We start from the raw sequence: 20,044 nt of genomic DNA on the forward strand, positions 1-20,044 counted from the left end.
TTGCAAAGGAGAGTGCAGCGCTTGCCGGCGTTCCCGTTTACGTTCAGCTTCACGAGCGTCCATAGCGCCGTTTCAAAAGAGAGTGCAACACTTGCCGGCGTTCCCGTTTACGTTCAGCTTCGCGAGCGTCCATAGTGCCGTTGCAAAGGAGAGTGCAGCGCTTGCCGGCGTTCCCGTTTACGTTCAGCTTCACGAGCGTCCATAGCGCCGTTGCAAAGGAGAGTGCAACGCTTGCCGGCAAGCCGTTTACGTTCAGCTTCGCGAGCGTCCATAGCGCCGTTGCAAAGGAGAGTGCAACGCTTGCCGGCAAGCCGTTTACGTTCAGCTTCCCGAGCGTCCATAGTGCCGTTGCAAAGGAGAGTGCAGCGCTTGCCGGCGTTCCCGTTTACGTTCAGCTTCACGAGCGTCCATAGCGCCGTTGCAAAGGAGAGTGCAACGCTTGCCGGCAAGCCGTTTACGTTCAGCTTCCCGAGCGTCCATAGTGCCGTTGCAAAGGAGAGTGCAGCGCTTGCCGGCGTTCCCGTTTACGTTCAGCTTCACGAGCGTCCATAGCGCCGTTTCAAAAGAGAGTGCAACACTTGCCGGCGTTCCCGTTTACGTTCAGCCTCACGAGCGTCCATAGCGCCGTTGCAAAGGAGAGTGCAACGCTTGCCGGCAAGCCGTTTACGTTCAGCTTCCCGAGCGTCCATAGCGCCGTTTCAAAAGAGAGTGCCACGCTTGCCGGCAAGCCGTTTACGTTCAGCTTCCCGAGCGTCCATGGCGCCGTTTCAAAAGAGAGTGCACCACTTGCCAGCGTTCCCGTTTACGTTCAGCTTTGCGAGCGTCCATAGCGCCGTTGCAAAGGAGAGTGCTACACTTGCCGGCGTTCCCGTTTACGTTCAGCTTCCCGAGCGTCCATAGTGCCGTTGCAAAGGAGAGTGCAGCGCTTGCCGGCGTTCCCGTTTACGTTCAGCTTCACGAGCGTCCATAGCGCCGTTTCAAAAGAGAGTGCAACACTTGCCGGCGTTCCCGTTTACGTTCAGCTTCACGAGCGTCCATAGCGCCGTTGCAAAGGAGAGTGCAACGCTTGCCGGCAAGCCGTTTACGTTCAGCTTCCCGAGCGTCCATAGCGCCGTTTCAAAAGAGAGTGCCACGCTTGCCGGCAAGCCGTTTACGTTCAGCTTCCCGAGCGTCCATGGCGCCGTTTCAAAAGAGAGTGCACCACTTGCCAGCGTTCCCGTTTACGTTCAGCTTTGCGAGCGTCCATAGCGCCGTTGCAAAGGAGAGTGCTACACTTGCCGGCGTTCCCGTTTACGTTCAGCTTCACGAGCGTCCATAGCGCCGTTGCAAAGGAGAGTGCAACGCTTGCCGGCAAGCCGTTTACGTTCAGCTTCCCGAGCGTCCATAGCGCCGTTGCAAAGGAGAGTGCAACGCTTGCCGGCAAGCCGTTTACATTCAGCTTCGCGAGCGTCCATAGCGCTGTTGCAAAGGAGAGCGCAACGCTTGCCGGCAAGCTGTTTACGTTCAGCTTCCCGAGCGTCTATAGCGCCGTTTCAAAAGAGAGTGCACCACTTGCCAGCGTTCCCGTTTACGTTCAGCTTCGCGAGCGTCCATAGCGCCGTTGCAAAGGAGAGTGCAACGCTTGCCGGCAAGCCGTTTACATTCAGCTTCGCGAGCGTCCATAGCGCTGTTGCAAAGGAGAGTGCAACGCTTGCCGGCAAGCCGTTTACGTTCAGCTTCCCGAGCGTCCATAGCGCCGTTTCAAAAGAGAGTGCACCACTTGCCAGCGTTCCCGTTTACGTTCAGCTTCGCGAGCGTCCATAGCGCCGTTGCAAAGGAGAGTGCAACGCTTGCCGGCAAGCCGTTTACATTCAGCTTTGCGAGCGTTCATAGCGCCATTGCAAAGGAGAGTGCACGCTTGCCGGCAAGCCGTTTACGTTCAGCTTCGCGAGCGTCCATAGCGCCGTTGCAAAGGAGAGTGCAACACTTGCCGGCGTTCCCGTTTTCGTTCAGCTTCGCGAGCGTCCATAGCGCCATTGCAAAGGAGAGTGCAACACTTGCCGGCGTTCCCGTTTATGTTCAGCTTCGAGAGCGTCCATAGCGCTGTTGCAAAGGAGAGTGCAACGGGAGCGAGCCTGCACCGCATTATATACGAGCGCACAGCTATGGCGGAGAGAGAGAAACGGGAGAGGAGAACGCGAGGAGGTGGGAGGAGGTGGCATGAGCGCAGTATGGGTGCGGACGCCACATAACGGACACTGGCCCGAGCATAAGATGCTTTCTCATCTAAAAGAACTTGGCGTTACCATGGCGAACGGCGTGGGTGGTTCAAAAGTTCCATTTTCGCCAGGATGCGCTCCGCTCATGTGGTCGCGTCTCGGTGGTAGTTTCCGCTAGCGTAGTCGCATTCTCGTGCCTGTTTTTTTCAGCTGTCCCTCTCTGTGCTTTAAAGCCAAATGAATCGTCAGGCGCCTTCTGCACGACTCCTCGATGGGGATGAACATTGGTTCGACATGGATCACACAAGTAAAGGCTGCGCACACCGATTTCACGGTGTACATGGTGTGATCGTGTTGCATTTCGGCAGCATGGCGCACCAGCGACGTTAACAGAGGCTCACCATACGGCACCAGCACAAATATACACACACACATGGGGCGCCCGTATTCCCGCACTGACAGCCGGATCGTGTGCAGCTTCCTGACACTACACAGTGTGTCCGAGTATCAAGTGCTTCCGCGGAAAACATCGCATTACAGTGCAAGCAGCAGCGGCCAACAAAACAAGCATAACAGGAAGTATTCTTGTGTGCGTTTTCGGTGGAGGCACAATGTTGCCAGATAACGGAAGGTGCTGCCGTAACGTCCATTAAAAGTGGCGTTGGGGAGTGCTTACATCATGAGTCCTTCAGAGGCGGGTGGTTTGAATTGCGCTAACAGTATGCGGACCACTAAAGTGCGACTTGCTTTCAAACTAAGCATTTCCTTGGCTCGAAACAAGCACTATGAGGTTTCTGGAATGGTGTTTCAAAAGTCTATGGCGAGTTGTATTTTGCCTTTAGTGTCCCTTTAAGCAGTCAGTATAGGTTTTTTTAACTCATTGACTAGCAGCTATGTCAGATCATGAATATTCATGACCCCTTTCGCCTCCTTGCCCACTCCAGTGCATGTAGACGTGACCCGGGTGTTCAACAACGTCCTGCTGCAGCAGACACAACCACAAGACAGCCATGGTGACAAGACCATCGCTACCCTCTACACCAACTGGTGAGTGCCCATGTCATTGCCTCGAAGCACCCTGTCTTGCTTTCATTTTCAAATATGCTTGCCAACTACTGGAGACCTCTTTTAACCTGCAGGGCTTTTTGTAACATAGTCAGAAAACATTGCAGATCTCTAGTTAATGCTCCTGTGGGCAGATGAGCCAAGTATTATTGCACTGCACGCAGCAGGGAATTTACAGTTTCGTTTCAAAGACAGCCCAAGTCCCTCGCTCTTTTCTCGGCAGTGTTGTCCTCAACCACTTATTAGGCGGGAGCAAGCAGGTGCGACAAATATTGGCTGATTTTGTGAGTGGTGCCCTGGCGGACGGTGCATAGTGCACATACAACACTGAGCACTGATTTTTAGAGTTGAAAGATGGCGCTGTGTGTATTTCTATGGTGCTACTTCATCCAATCTTAGATGCGCTACCTCAATGGTGCTTAGAGAGTACGACAAAGTCTTTACTGCACATGGCAACCTAATGCTATTCCGGGCACAAACTTTGAATCAAAGAGAACTTGCTGGTCCATTCACCTAGAAACTGGAGCAGTTTCACTGAAAGTTCTCTAGTATTACGAGAGCTATCGCTATCTCTTTCTCCCATGCTCTTCTTCAATGCTTGCAGGTACCTGGAGGTTCTTCTGCGTAAGGTGACGGCTGGCCACATGTGCTACTCTCCGTTACATCGGGCTTTCGTCAACCTTGTGCATGACGGACAGCAGGTTCCCTTCACCGCAGAGGAGTTCTCCGACGTCCAGGGTGAGGAACTTTTGTGGACTGCACTGTGTGGACTCGCCAGGTTCCATTGCGAATTTGGGCTACAGGCTGGAAGTTGCGAGCCACTGTCTAGGGAGTATTTCCCTGACTTCCCTGAGGGAATTGTTCCATTTGGTTCGTTATTGGAACTTAAGTGTCTCTTTCCAGGAGGCATCATTCAAAGCCAAAGCGAACACTTTCTTTCTTTTGCCTCGGCTAGGATTCGCAAGCAGTATACGTCCCTTGCGTTCTCCCAAGTGCCGGAGGCGAGGCTTGCTACATGTTCATGGGACAATCCCCACCTTCTTTTTCTATATTGCTTCACGGTGCATTGCCAGTGGCCACATTGCACACTGTGCATTGTATGAACCAAAGTCATATCTTGTGGTCAGTAGCTCATTAAAGAACGTCATTACATGGGGCAGGCACGTCTGTGACTCCACTCATATACTAGATTAACACGGCATTCTGCTCGAGTTGGTAAGTTAACACATTGGGATAAATGACATGTGTCTGGGACGACATTTTGAGATGGGCATGCGTGTCTGAGAGATTTAGAAAGAAAATACCTGTTGTCACCCTTGTGCATAATATTTTCATGTACATTTTGCAGAAAATATTAGTATGGCATTTTTCTGCCCCCGCCCCGCTATTTTTTTTTAGTAAACTATCACCAGGACCCCCTTTTGCATCCCTGAAAATGGTTGCCATTACATTTCTTCCCTGGCATTGGGCATCGAGTTTTTTCAGAAGTGGCAAATGCAAATTCCTTCATTGTACGAGCCTTGGTTCTGCCTTGGTTCTGGTTTCCTCTGGTGAAGCTACATCTCATTCCAAGTCGCAAAGTGGGCAAGAATATATATAGGATGTTTTCTTTGTCTCTCATAGCATCGAAACTGCCCTTCATCAATGCAGGAGCGACATCAATCGTCCATGGACGTGTTTTGTAGCCCCATTCATGTCGAAATCTTCAACATGCCCAAAATACTAGCATAAATGATTGCGCTCAGAAATAGGTTTCATGGTGATCTCAGGCAGGTTAATTCGACATTTGTTCATGGTAAACCTGCCGGTCCAGTCTGAATGAGTTTGATACGAATCAACCTCAGGGGTGGGTCGCCCGGACCTTGGGTTGTCCTTTATCTCGGCACGGCCGTGTCTAATTTCATTGAACTTAGGAGCTTTCATAGCATACAAACGAAATTCACTGTCATACATAATCATTCTTCCGTGAATTTTTGTTGTGGGACTTGCTTCTACTTATTAGCTGGCCTATGTGGCACAACAACAGCACTGGAAGTCTTCAAAATGCAACCAAGTTTTGGTTACACAGAGGAACACTCCCACTTTGACGATATCAGATTTTGCAAAAATTCTGGCTGCCCCTCCTTTAGTGTACATGTTAGGTGTGACTTCATTATAATGAGATTTAGCAATGAACATGAATTTTGAGTATGCAAATAACGAGCCTGTTGAATCCTTTCTTTTTGGTATTTCAGAGTTGCGCTCGCTGGCCGAGCTGATCGGGCCTTATGGCATGAAGTTCCTCAACGAAAGTCTCATGTGGCACATTGCCAGTCAGGTCGCAGAGCTAAAGGTGAGATCGCCCCAAAATCAATCAATCAATCAAGCAATCAGTTAATCAATTAATTAAACAGTAAGTCAGTCAATTCATCAGTCAATCAGTTTTTATTGTTTGTGATACATATAATGTTATGTTATTTTTGTACAACCAGGACACCAGAACCCTTTCAAGGGTTGTGGCAGGGGTGCATTTTTTGGTAAATCTAGTTACACTTGTATTACAAGGCAAAGAAATACAAATATTGTAATAGCTTTGTCACAAATCTATGCAATACATTTTGCTGTTGTTTGCTTTCTCTCTCTCTCTCTCTAAGCTTTACTGGTATCATTTTAGGAGCCACAGCCTACTCTTCGTGCTTTTGCATATCTCCTCTTTATGTCAGAAGAGGGCCCGTGCGGAATTTGTCCCCTCCAATACTGGTATCTGGGAGCGTTACTTCCAGCTGTCCAATCAATTCTCATTGTAAATGACATTCACGAGAAGGTGGGCTTCTCGATTGGAACATCGAGTTCTGGAAAACCGAGAGAAAAGGAACCGTGTAAGGGATCTTTCAATGACCAGGGAAATGGCACTCAGTTTTACCACGAAGCTTTCTTAGACTAGCCAGTGCTGTAGTAGTAGTAGTAGTAGTAGTAGTAGTAGTAGTAGTAGTAGTAGTAGTAGTAGTAGTAGTAGTAGTAGTAGTAGTAGTAGTAGTAGTAGTAGTAGTAGTAGTAGTAGTAGTAGTAGTAGTAGTAGTAGTAGTTAGTAGTAGTAGCAGTTAGTAGTAGTAGTCAGCATCCTCAGAAAACTCCTAGTGGGTCCATTGGCTGATGCGGCATTGCCTTGACCAGTCAGGTGTGCTGTGTCTTTTCCTTGCATATATGTGTAAGTGCGAAACACATATATGCAAGGAAAAGAGACAGCAATGTGTAAGCGCACGCATTTCAAATCTGGTCGCGGATTTACGACATGACGTGATTTCACTAGCCAATCATATAGACTCACACACTTTCCTAACCACACGTGATCTCGCTGTGCTGAAGTCGCTGTGCTGAAAACTCAGCATTGCGATCTCACAAAGCAGAGGCCAAGTGTCAGTGGAGAGCCGAGGACTCCGAATTGCGGACATGCAAAGCTGAGACAGTTTGCCAGCGGAGAGCTTGAAGACCTCCAAATGCGAACTCGCGAAACCAAGGCAACACGGCAATGAATGGTTGCCAACACTACTGTGGGCAGCAAGGGCCGCTTCAAGGAATGCTGCAAGTTTGATTAACACACACAGACAGCTTTGCTGTATGACAGTCTTCACGGAGTGCATAGGCTCTAGATTTTTATAAATATGACAGAAATACATTCTGAAAAAATTTATGACTGAAGAGTTACACTACATCACGAAAGAGTTACACTACCGGCTCCACGTGATTGCAAACAATCGTCGTTAGCGTTTCAGGGTGCCTTTAAATGTGTCTTCAACCTTCGGAGGTCAGAATCGTTCAGAGTGCATGTGTACAGCTTTTGGGACATGCACCTTTAGCCTCTCTGCCTTTCTCCCTCTTTCCCTCTTCCCTCCAACTCTGTAATATGACTTGACAAATTTCCTTTGCCCCCAACTCTCCCGCCATTCATTGTTTCAGAAAATTGTGCTCCAGAATCGGGAGATTCTCATCGAGCTCCGTTCCAACTACGACAAGCCTGAACAGATGCGAGAGCTTTTCAAGAAGCTACAAAGTCAGTATCCACCACCAACTTTTCTTTTTCTCTCTCCCTCTCTCGCTTGCTGGACTGGCCTGCTACCCCACACCTCATTAATTTTTTCCACAGTTTCTCTCAGTATGATGTGGTACGGCCAGTGGTGCAGTCGCGAGACAAATTTTAGGCTGTCTGGCTGTCATCGGTGTGCTTGTTGGCTTGCTAGCAGTCGTTACTTTCTGCAGCTGAGCCGTGACGCTTGTTACCTATAGTATTGCTGTTCTGGTATTGGCCTGTGTAAGCTAATGCCAATTATTAAGTTCTGTGTTTTCTGGAGTCCTTCAGCTCTGAAACTCCCATGTGAAAAGTGTACATGTGCTCTTTTTGCAGAGCCCCCTCCCCCTTCATCAGGATGATCTGTTCCATTATGGTGGAACAGCGCAGATGACGGCAGAGTGCAAAAACACACAGGACTGTCCACTTCCACTGTCCTGTTGTTCGCGCTGTTTCTCCATAATGTACGAAAACCAACTAGCCCAGCTAAAACATGCTGTGCATTTCTGTTTAATTAATTTTTTTCAAAACGAGGGATTGACAAGAAATGAACTCTGGGTGCATTTGCAACTTTGTATGGCTTAAAGGACTTCTACGAAATGAGCAAAGGGGTGCACGCTGTGACAATTGTAAAGTGCCGTTCCATCACAGATCAGCAGTAAACAGTTTGCATGCAACTTCTGCGAATGCCTAAATGTGTCGACAAAATCGCGTATCTCTTCAAATGAGGCGATTATAGCACTGACGCTACTGAATCTAAGATCACTCTTGGTGTGCTCTGAAATTCCAAATGCGCTGTGTCATTAGCAGTGGAATACTTACAGAGATGTCAATAGCTCAAGTTAGCTAATACAGTAAAAGCTTGTTAATTCGGATTTCACGGGACCGGAAAAAATGTCCGAATTAACCGAATGCCGAATTAACGAATTAACAGGAAAAACAACATTAAAATCAAGTTGGAGAAGCATACCTTTATTTGCTGAAGTATTTTGTAATGGTCGTCTGCGTTTTCACGCAGATTCCGGCTTACATTACAATTTTTCTTAACTTTTCCAAATGGCCAACAGCACGCAAACTGTCGGAAGTGCTCAGGCAAACGCCCTCTAATATCAAAAGCGCCTCCGAGACTTCCCGTGAGGTGCGATGAGGTCGCGACATCATTAATAATTTCTTGATCGGGCAGGAGACCAGTCGTGGCGACACAATCATCAATCGCGATGTAGTCCTGAAGGGTCATATCTGTGGGAAGGACAGCATCGAAGGTCGGGCAGTCACCGTCGGTTGATTCGGCTGACACCTCGTCGATGCCACCGTCAGCTACTGCCGCATGCTCGGGCCTCACATGTAAACACGGTCACAACGGGAAAAAACAAGAACTCCGCAGGAAGAGACGGTGCCGACACAACACAAGGGAAAATGGCGTCGGAGGCGCAGTGGAGCCAGGCCTGGGCAGAGATACTCGGAAAAGTATTCCAGAATACAGATATCGAAATACATGCACTGGAAGCCCAAAATACAGATGCTGATATACAATTGCCTTTAGCATAACGGGATATTTTGGAGATACTTCCGCAATAGAACGAAAAAAGTATTCCGGATTACGGATACAGCGATACAGATACTGGAATACATTTTTTTTTTCATTTCAAGGATGCTCATACTCTGCAAAGACATTTATAAGTGCAGCATAATGTTGCAAGTAAAGTTGCAGCGCATTGATACTTTCAGTTCAATTCATTACAGCACCCTCAGCGCCATTAAGACATTACAGGGGGGGGGGGGGTTACAAAGTACATAATTAGTGATAATGACCTAATTACCCGCATCAATTGCAATAAAAAAGTACGCTATTTTACAGCAAGAGTAACAAGCACTGGACACCGAAATCGACATACTTGGTGACAACAAAATGAGCTATGCTATAAATAGCACAGTTTAAGCAAATTACTCGAATCACTAATGAACACCAGTGAACTGAGCGAATGGCTTGCCGCCCGAAAAAAATTAGGCGTGCTGCACTGGCCCTGAGAGACAGCGACTTTCGTTGGCAGAGGCCGACAACACTGCCTCCGCGATTCTGCCGTCTGAGGCGTCGCGCGCTTTGGGCCATTCTGTGCTTGAGGGGAAACCATCGCCACCCTTTCTGTCTGCAACCGGCGGCGCGCTTTGCTTGTCTCGGCACAAAAACAAACAAAAAAAAACGACATTCTCCCCCTTGGAAACACGCCTCAACTCATTTCTGACAAAAAAAAAATGTAACGAGATACTCGCGTCCTGCATAGTATCGCGATACACGCGATACATCATAAAAGTATTTCACTACTGAGATACAAATACATTTTTCAAATGTATCTCAATACAAAAATACAGATACTCAAAAGTATTTCTGAAATACTATCGCGATACTATTGTATCGCGATACTGCCCAGCCCTGAGTGGAGCGAAGAAAGAAGACGCTGACGTTCGGTGATGCCGCGATCGCCCCCACTAGTTGATAACGATGGCGATGTCACTCAAGTTTCGGTTTCGCCCCAGTGGTGCCAGCGCCGCTTTACCACACATTTGTGTAGCGGCAGCCGTCAGAATTTGTCCGAATTAAGCGGTGCGGAGCCCAATTCTGACGAATTAACGAAGGTTTGGTCCCATAGATTAACATGCACTTTGGCCGGGACCAATAGAGCCGTCCGAATTATCCGAATTTCCGAATTAACGGGTGTCGAATTAACAAGCTTTTACTGTACCGCGTATTGGGGTAGGGCTGCACGGAGTTTATTTGGGGTGCTATTCTACCATTGGCAAGGTGCTGAGCAGTTCAGGAAGGGTTCACACTGTGACACTAGGGCTTTCAAAAATGCGATGAATCACAAAGCTGTATTCTTAGCTGATCGCTGTTGAGGATATTGTTTTCACTGTGGGCTCCTTGCGTGAGGCAGTGGATGGGATGTTCATCACTTCAGCAACGTGCCATGCCAGAAGCACATTGCTTCACGAGAACGAAGAAAGGATTTCCAAAAGTGCTGGCCAAGAATGCACACTTTTGTGAATGTCTCAAGAGTATTATGGGCTGAACAGCAGCCTTAGGAAGTACGTAAAGATTTATTTCGCGAACACTTGCCTATCAAATCATGTTTTATAAATCAGTACGTAAGGTGTAGGGGACTCCTACAGTTAAGTTGTTGGTTCATCCACTCGAATGTTTGTCACGAAAGTGGCATTTCATAGTGTTTTGTTTAACACATTGCATATTAGAGTGCATTTCGGTATGCAGCACTTGCTTGCTTTTTCTGCAACAAATCGAACGCACGTGTCAGCTGCAGCAATGCCGGACGAAAGGCGTTCCCAATCTCGGAAGTGAAATGAGACACCGCCAACTCTTGCAACGGCGAAAACACGCGAGGTGGCATTGCCGTTCATTGCGTTGAGATGATTTCCGTTTCAGTCTTACCTTGCTGCATCTGGCATGTGCCTGAGGTTGATTACAATTTGGATGATCAGTCGCGGAAGGCAGCCTTTCTCGTGGGGGATGTGTTGACTGGTGCCCCTCTCTTCTTCCTCCTTTCCCTTTTCCTCTGTTTCTCTCTGCTTGCCCTTTCTCTCTCTTTCTCTCTCTCTGCACGTGCTGCGCAAGGACCCCGGATGGCCCAGCGTAAGGCCGCCGTGTTTATCTCATATTTCGTTCCGTCCGTTATTTTTCTTCAGTGTTTTATTCTTAGCCTTGATGCTATATGGCCTTGCCGACTCCGGTCTTTTCCTTTCGGTATAAGTGTTGTATATCTTTCTTTCTTTTTCTTCTTTTTATTTATTGTGTCTGCGATCGCTTCTTGCGCTGCTAAGAGGCTTGCCATTGCATTGCTCTTGCTTTTTTTTGCGAATGGCAGGTGAAGCAGTTTGGTGATTAGGGGAGACACTACTCGAAAAAAAAAGTTATTTTAAATATATGTACAGCCCTGAGCAAGAAAGATTTTGCTGTTTACATAGTTTTTAATACTGATTTCAAGTACCTGATTAACATTATGATGAGTTGCATAGTTTACATTCTGTATCATGGCAATGTGTAAAATGTGGGCTTTCTTGCGCCTCACTTTTTCTATCACTAAACTTCCATATTTATGAGCCATTAATGGCTCATATTCCTCTACTTAAACTGTGAAATGCCAAAAGCTGTTGAGGAAGAGTGTATAAAATATGTTGATGAACATGAAAAATTAGAACCTGGGAAGTCCTAAAATGTTGAGACCTCGGTAATCGGTTATTTGGAATTTACATTAATTATAAACGTAATGCGACAGCTTAAAGGAGCTATCGGCACTCTTCACGTGTTTAGGAATATGTGGGAAAAATTTCCTCCAGATCCGAGCATCACAAGTACGAAAAACAAGGTGACCAAACTCAAGAAGTTGCCGACAATTTCATCTCGAGAAAAGCACATTTTAAAGGCAAAATTAAAAGCGAGGCTATGTAGCAAAGACATATTTTTTAAGATTATTTTTTCCTTCGCGGGAACCTGGGAGTCATGGTTATATTGAGAATGGGGTTTTAGCAAACTCCTCAGACGAACTGCACTGACTAGCAGCTGCACGGTGTTCGCCAGGGGTCTCTCTAGACGATGCACACTTTCTAGTTCTGTCTTAAGCTTCATTCGTGTGCTGTACATTGCAAAGGCAGAAAAAAAAATTAAGGAGCCCTTGCACTATCGGCAACAAGAGTAAAACGCGATCGTAATAGGAACGTGTTCGTATCTCCTTCCCAATCGCAAGCCTGCCTTCACTTCTCGGTGGAGACCTAAAGCATGCCGCAAGGAAAGGCAAACTGCGGACGCCCTCTGGCTCATATCTTTATTTGCATCTAGTACCTTGAATTTTCGCTCACGGACAATGCTGATTTTTTGCTCACATCCAAGACGCCACTGCCGCCGACACCGGAATTTCTGTGAATCGAGCTCTTTAACGCTATTGCGTTCATGGCTAAACAGTAGATAGACTCGACATTAATGCTGCCTACACAGGCTGAGCTCCAATCATGATTAAGTAGACACTTGTCTAGGTTAAGCGTTGCTCAGTGTAGTGAAAATAGAGTGTAAAATGAAATGTTAATGGCAATAGAACTTTGTTTACGCGACTAGAAACTCGTTTATATGTGTGATACATGCTCTTTACCCAGCATTTTTTAAATTTGAAAATGATGTGGCCCTCCTAGTGGCTGTTATAAATAAAATGAGAAGTGAGATGATGAACTTCGTAGTGGACTTCTCTCACAGCCAAATACAAAGGGCTCCGTTGACAGTTGTCTAGCAACGCTGTGCTGTACGTAATAACATGCACGCTTATGTGCATATGCACATATCATTTGCGTAGAAACATTGAGCCGCATATGTTGTGCGTACACACAGCTTGTGTAGGTTAAAGATTGCCCAGTGTAGTGCAAATAGAGTGTAAAATGATGTGTTAATGGCGATGCAGCTTTGTTCATGCATGTGCCATGTTCCGCATGGCCGGGCCCTTAGGCAAAAAAGGGATGAAGGCACATTTGTGCACCGAAATTGGAATGCAGATTAATTTTGCAACTGAAAACACAGTTGCCAAGATCATGAGAGGTCTTGCTGCACCATTTCTTTTTTGTCTTTGCCCCGACTGCATCGAAATAACTTGTTCGCTGCAGATGTGGACAGTGTTCTTCAGCGGATGACGATCGTCGGAGTCATTCTCTGCTTCCGGATGCTAGCTCAGGAGGCCCTGAATGATGTGAGTGTTTCAGTGCTTACTTCAGTGTAGCATTAATTAACTTTAGAACTGTTTTGCAGGTGAAAACAGTGCTAGTGCTTTGTACAGTCACCTACAGTGATGTCTAAAACACTTTACTGCTGCTGTACAATGCAGTTAAGCGAAACTTTCGTGCCATCATTAAAATCAGTCTTTTTATGTGGCCGGCAGCAGTACGCTTCTGTTGCCAAGGTAATTGCTGCAACAAGTCATTGTGATGCATTGACACATGTCGTTCCAAAAACATAGCCGAGGTTTAGCTACCCCTGCTACAACTGGCACCGATGTCCTTTAATGGCCCTGTACAGTGTTGCCTTACACATTTGAGATCCTCACTTAGGCCCTGAACTTGCTCCAAAAACTAGCAAATCACACAAAAACGAATCATGCACTTAATTTACGGGGACTTAAATCCATGTACTTAATTATGTGCACGCTTCCTGTGAATTAAGAATCCATACCAACTAGCCCAGTTTTCTGCTTTGTTTTATGCACTTAATGTTAGGTGCTGAATTGCGTACTCTGCTTCATACAAATCAGGCAATGTTATAAAGACTATAGAGGCTTCGTAGGCTAGAGAAGAAGCCCTGACCACTTTGTAGGCTTGAAGGCTCTTGGACTGGGGAACGGAAAACTTCTTGTACAGAGGGCACCTTCCAGAGCAAAGTGCCCCACTGCACCAAACAAAGTTTCTCTCCCACTGCGATGCACGTAACCACGTGTGAAACTTGTTAGTGTGAAATTGTTGACTGTCTTGAGTACTTCGACGCAGCGTCGAAGTATTTTAACAGCGTAGCCGTTTGAGCTTTTGTTTCCGCCATTTCACACGACCAGAAAACTAAGCTGCGCCTAGCGCGTGCGACGCAAAAACTCGGCCGGCACGTGCTCTCTTCAGCCTCTTCTTTATCTCCGAATTCACTGTTAGTAAAGACAGTTTGTTCTTGGCGACGTACATTCGAGAAATGAGGATAGTTTATAGTACGTTTTTCCGTATCGCCTAGTGTAATTCGGCAGATAATAAGGCCTGTGGCCAGCACAGCCATTGAGGTTGACACGATGGATGTGCAATGTAGGCGTTTCTTCAGTGTGTGTGACTTCTGAAGAAAGCAAAGAACACACAAGTGGGAGAAAGGAGTGAAAGGAACAGAGGGAGAGAACCTTGCCAATTAAGACTATGCTAATTAAGGTAATGTAGGTTAACCGTGCGTGAATTACGACCACGCTAATTAAGACCTTGCTAATTAAGACCATGCTAATAATCTAGGTCGGCCGCAAGCTCTGCTGTTCGTCCGGCTTTGCATCACTAGTGCGAGCTGCGCACATTTTTTATAATTTTGCGATGTTTGGGGCCACACAGGTCCTGTCGGTGCGGATACCGTTCCTGCTCAGCTCGGTGGCAGACTTGAAGCACCATGTCTCGAATGGAGAAACCTTGGTGAGTAGTGACACTGTCGGTGCGTTTAAAACTCCTTAACCTAGTCTCTAAAGAGACAAGGAAAGGCAAATATTAAGGCAAACGAAGGAATAGATGTTGTTTGATAGTACCCGTATAATTTAGATATTCTGCACCCACTGTGTAAATTGCAGGGACAAATTTCATCTGAGAGGAAGTCTCTTTTTTAAAGTATGTCATCAACTAGAATACATTGCTCTTTTTTTTTCCGTTGTCAGATTCTTCAACGTACAGGGGAACATCTGTATACAAACATGTATTATAACAAGTTATTGGATTGTCTTGTTGCTGTTGCATTACAATAAATATAGTACGTTTATAGAAGAAATACAAAAGCAAGTTATCGTATGTAACTAACAAAACGAAAAAAAAGTCATGTCATCATTGAATCGTAAGAAATATATCTTTACAAAAAAAACAAGCATATAACACGTCATCACATGCTACGAAGCAAGTGAAATTTTTCTTTTTGCGTAACTGGCAGGCTACAGCGTTAAGCTAGCAAATACACAGGTTTCTCTTTTGTTTTTATTTAATCACATCCCGGGAGTAGATTTCATATGTGCCTGTGTGTTTGGGGGAGAGCTGTCATTTCCTATGTGTGGTTTCAGGTTGTGAGTGAGATGGCGTCTGCGGCTGGACTTCCGTGCAAGGTTGACCCTGCATTGGTGGCAGCCCTGAGGTCACAGAAAAATGGTTAGGGAGCTTGTTTTTACACTATTTATTGCCCTTTACCTCTTCACTCTCTTGTACTCTTTAACTCTTGTACCTCTTAGTCCAATTTTAATTATTTTTAAATAAGTCCACCTGTGGCCCTGAACGAATTTCTGAGCCTTTCGTACAAAACCAGTTTTTCGAACAAGCTTTAGAGCATTATCACCTTTGTTTCATTGATTTTTTTCTATAAAACCTCAGTTGCCCTTTTGCCAACGAACTCTATTCAGCTAGCTAAGATCCTTTACTCCTCACTGTGTTGAGAAGTCATCAAAGAAGGAACGTTGCTGAGTGAACATTTTGACAAGAAGACTTGTCTACATCAAGGCAGCATGTGCTTTTCTTAGCATCCCTCTTATATACTCCTGGCTCACCTTCTCCTTCCCCCAGTGGGTGAGGAGGTGGAAAATGCACTCAACACTGTTACATATAACATTGGCTGAAGCTGTTTGTGCCCCTGTTTCATTGCTATTAAAGAGTTGCTTGCAATTAGATTGTCTGCAGGGTTGATATTTGCTGTTTCTGTGGTTGACATTTTGTTGTTGACGTATTTTTTTATGGTTAAAGTCAAGGAATCGGGAATGCCGAAATGTTACATGATGATATGACCATGCGAAATCTAATTCGATAGCAACTAAGAAAAAACACAATGCTGGCAGTTGCTAAAGAGATGTCTATAGTCTATGCAAACTGGACACACCCGTCTAATGAATCAGACCTCTGTGTATTGCGTGTTTGCAAAGATTACTGTAATTTACTTGTGTTTGGCCTCCCCCTACGTAAGGTCCACCCCCTTTCCCCCCCAGCACCACCACCACCATTTAGAGCACCATAATTTTGATGAAAGAAACAGTTTCATTGAGTGCCATGGCGTGTGTTCCCTTGGCTCATTAACTTCTACAATCCACTGCAAGATAGCACTGTATATTGTCCTACCGAAAATGGCACAATAATCATCATCATCATCATCGTTGCCGTACGTGTCTTTGTTCTCTCAGCAAAGTGGCCTTATGCTAGTCAACAGGCTAACTAGTAATCCAACCTGGAATGAAAGTAGTTACAATGAAACAGTAATCCAGTTTCGAAATAAAAATACAAGTAGCAAGACATAGCAGAAACTGGGCGAAGTTCCCAGGCATGCTAATCTGACCTCAGTAAACTAAAGGGCTGGCTTTTTTTGTGTGTGTATGTGTTGAAGTCCTGTGACTTACTTGTCTGGGCTATTCGTGTACCCCATTTATGTTGCAGACTTGGGTGATGACGAGTACCAGGTGGCCTGTCTGCTCATGGTCTTTGTGGCCGTCTCACTGCCAAAGCTCGCCCGCACTGAAGGTTCTGTCTACAAGCCTTCCCTGGAAGGTGAGTGGAGCCCTCTTTTCTCTGTCGAATATTGCACTGTTGCATAAGAAAAAAAAAATAATGGTTGGGTCCTCTTTTATAGCAATAATTCATAACGTGAAAGTGAAGCATGTTTCTGTAGAAGTAATTGCAGCTCTGTTGGAAGCCGAGAAATACAGTTTGGACATTGTTTATTGCCGGTGCGCCATCATGGCAGCCTTCAACCTGAATGCGACCATGTTGACACCCACTGCGACATTTCCGATGACCATTTTAGTCCAACTCCATAGTCATAGGCGTGTGCAGGGTTCCCCTTCAGGGGGGTGAAGGTTTGTCGCAGCGCTCCCCCTCTCAATTATGTCAATGTATGGCGCTGACATTGTGCCCCCCCCCCCTCCGGAGTGGCAGCGCCCCCCTCCCTATATGTCAATGTGTGGGGCTGACTTTGCGCCCCCCCCCTTGCCCCCCCCCCCCCCCTGTGCACACGCCTATGTCCATAGTGTCATTGCCAACCCAGTAGGTTGCTACATGCACTCAGCTTCACAAGTGCGTGTGGGCCAGTTCGTAGTGTGCACCTCGAACATGTGAAAATGTGCTTCCCGCTGGTCCAGTGCTCTTCGCAACGGTGTCATGACTGCGCCGTGCCATGCGTAGATGCTCCCGCAGCGCTCCATGCAGTGCCTCGCTGCACCGCTCCTAAATGGCGATGCCATGCTTGTCAAGGGCGTGAAGCATGGATGACGTGTTCAAGCTTAAAAACCTGTTTGTATTCGTGGCTTAGCGGTCAGCGTGTCCAGCTTTTGAGCTCAAAAAGCCGTGGGGTCGCAGGTTCGGTTCCCCTGTTGAGTAACTCTGCCGAAGTTTGTTTCTTTTTCAAGACATTTCTTCCCTACCTTCCTCCGCTTTTATTGATGTCGGTTTTATGATGGAAATGACAGGAGTCTGTTCTTTGCGGACTCTGGCGTAAAACACTTTGCTGTTGAAATAATTCGTATTTACCGAGACTTTTCACTCGGCCTCCGAACATTTTGTCAGGAGTTCCACGATGGTGAAAGGACGCCAGAGTGGTGTGTGATGACTTTAAACACATTTCTATAGATGTGCTTGAAGTAACCCGGTATTGACATTTTTCCTTATGCTGGCAAAACTGGGAACAGTAGGGTCACTGGAAAGGTCAGTGTGACCTAAAAGCAATCTGTTGCTCATCATCGCTGTTCCGAATTTGCTTGCTGCTTGTACGCTGTGTCTAAAGCTGTATTATCCTGGTTAAAGTGTGTAATGTGATTTCACATTAATCATTTTCTTGCGGGAAGATTTTTTTTATTGATACTGCTTCCTCTTTTTGTCGTATCTAGGCAATCTTTATTAAAGTTCACAGACTTGACAGGTATGGGGACAGACCGGTTGCACCAACTTGGTTCCTTTGAAGTTGGGCTGCAATCCTAAAAGTTGTGCTAGCCTTCTGTGCTTTTTGTTTACCTTGTCACCAACATAAATTGAGGAATGAATGCAGCGTCAACAAGAAAGTGGTTCGCAAAGCCACGTTTGTCATGCTATGCAAACTAGCTGTAATTTGGGTTCAGGTTTTCTTAATACGTTCAGCAGATGTCTGTGCTACCGTGTTGCACCGTGCTGTGAAATAAAATGTACCAAGACATTTTCTCATCATTCATTTTTTCATTTTCTTGTTTCTACACTCTTACAAGCAGTTGCATCCTTTGTGGCATCTTTCTGTCACTCAACAATAATTGTCTCGCTTACGTTTCCTTTCTTCCAAAGTTTGCGCTTGCTACTTTTCAATCAAGAACGCTGTTTTGCTCTGATAGCACGCATGCTGCTCATGACCTGGAAGTATACTGAGTGCTGGGCGTTAAAATGTAGGAAACAGAAGCAAGCGAGAGGGTGATTGTCATTTCATGACAGAAAGACACCGAAAAGGTACTACCGTTGTTGAAATGCACGACACCCCAGAGGGTGCCATTGTATTTACACTCTAAGACAAAAAAAGGTGTATTTGTGGTGCCTCTCTGGCACACAGTAGTACAGTAGACTCTCAGTTAACGGAAATCTGTTAAACGGAACTGCTGCTTAAACGGAACAACTACATCTAACACGATTGGTTTCATACTTGGATTCCGCACCCCTGTTCATCTCTCAGTAAACGGAACTCCTGTTAAACGGAACACATTTTCCTGGTCCCTTCAGGTTCCGTTTACTGAGAGTCTACTGTAATCACAATCCATTTCACGTGCCTTCCTTGCATTATCGCCATGCACCCGTTACATCCCAGTCACAAACAGTGTATGAGTATCGGCACGACATAGCACTCTTGACAAGAAAGCTGCGAGCAATGCAGTGTTTGAGAAAGGAAACACAATCTAGCCAGACCACATTTGTTGTTACGTGGCATAAAGACTCCCCGAATATTCCTGTTTGGCTTGGAGTGTAGAGTTTGTGCGCACCGGTGGAAGGGAGTTCACTCCTTTTCTGGTAGCGTGACTCTGTATTGAGACGCCACTTCTCGTACAGCTCACACCAACAACATGCACTGCCTGGCCCACGCGGTCAACGCTCTCGCGGGTTCCCTATTCACCATCTGCGGCCACGACGACATCGAGGACCGGCTCAAGGAGTTCCTGGCCCTGGCATCGTCCAGCCTCTTGCGGCTCGGCCAGGAAGCCGACCGAGAAGCCGGTGCCGGTCGTGAAGCCGTCTTCCTACTCCTCCACCTGCTGGTGGACGAATCGCCATTCCTCACCATGGACCTGCTCGAATCCTGTTTCCCATATGCCCTACTCCGCAATGCCGCACACGCTGTATACAAGGCAGAGGCCTGATCGGTGTGCACGAATAAAGTGTGAACAAACTCCTCCAGATTTACCTGCACTCGCTCCATCTTGTGGTGCCACAGCAGAATCATTTTTTTGTTAGACCTGCAGGCTTGCTCCCACTTGCAGAAGTACTGACTCGCTATCTATTTGTTTTACTCTTCATTTTATTTATTTTACTTCTCAAAAACATAGGAAGGAGGACCGCCAAGCCCCAGAGTGTGCTAAATAATTTAATAGCTTTTCTACAGCCAGCTTCGTTTTAGCTCCTTGAACAGGGCTGGTTGGTATACTGATATTTGACAATGAAACAACGCAAGAAGTACGACAAAGATGAGTGGAGACAAATGCAGTGCTGTGTTTGTCTACTCTTGTCTTCGTCTTGTTTCTTGCGCTGTTTCATGATATAAGCCTCATTTTCATTTGTCAGAAGTTATCGTCCCCATGACATGACACAAGGGCTTTTCTCAAGGAAGCGGAGCATTGCGACGTTTTCTTGTGTTTCGAATTTTTGAGGGTTATGTGCCGCCGTTGCTGCTGTTCGTGCTGTACTTACCTGTTCCTTATTCAGTATATGCAACCCACAAATGGGAGCTTGAAAAGTGTTAGAGGGCCCACTTAACAGCTTATCGATAAAAATGGCA

At 46.2% G+C, this 20,044-nt stretch overlaps 1 protein-coding gene across 2 annotated transcripts in view; it reads left to right on the forward strand.

The window, feature by feature from the left end:
• LOC119405251 (membrane-associated protein Hem) overlaps window positions 1-19,443 on the forward strand; it is a 51,234-nt gene extending 31,791 nt beyond the window's left edge. The window contains exons 15-24 of one of the 2 annotated variants that reach the window (XM_037672062.2): window positions 3,143-3,245; window positions 3,868-4,001; window positions 5,498-5,595; window positions 7,200-7,293; window positions 10,937-10,954; window positions 12,967-13,049; window positions 14,425-14,502; window positions 15,132-15,216; window positions 16,483-16,593; window positions 19,102-19,443. In XM_037672062.2, coding sequence (XP_037527990.1) covers window positions 3,143-3,245; window positions 3,868-4,001; window positions 5,498-5,595; window positions 7,200-7,293; window positions 10,937-10,954; window positions 12,967-13,049; window positions 14,425-14,502; window positions 15,132-15,216; window positions 16,483-16,593; window positions 19,102-19,409 — 1,112 coding nt within the window. In that variant the 3' untranslated portion in view covers window positions 19,410-19,443. The remainder of the gene's footprint in view (window positions 1-3,142; window positions 3,246-3,867; window positions 4,002-5,497; window positions 5,596-7,199; window positions 7,294-10,936; window positions 10,955-12,966; window positions 13,050-14,424; window positions 14,503-15,131; window positions 15,217-16,482; window positions 16,594-19,101) is intronic. The other variant, XM_037672063.2, reaches the window with a different exon arrangement.
• Window positions 19,444-20,044: the final 601 nt, after the last annotated feature.

Source organism: Rhipicephalus sanguineus, chromosome 9 (assembly GCF_013339695.2).
Source record: "Rhipicephalus sanguineus isolate Rsan-2018 chromosome 9, BIME_Rsan_1.4, whole genome shotgun sequence".
NCBI lineage: Eukaryota > Metazoa > Arthropoda > Arachnida > Ixodida > Ixodidae > Rhipicephalus > Rhipicephalus sanguineus.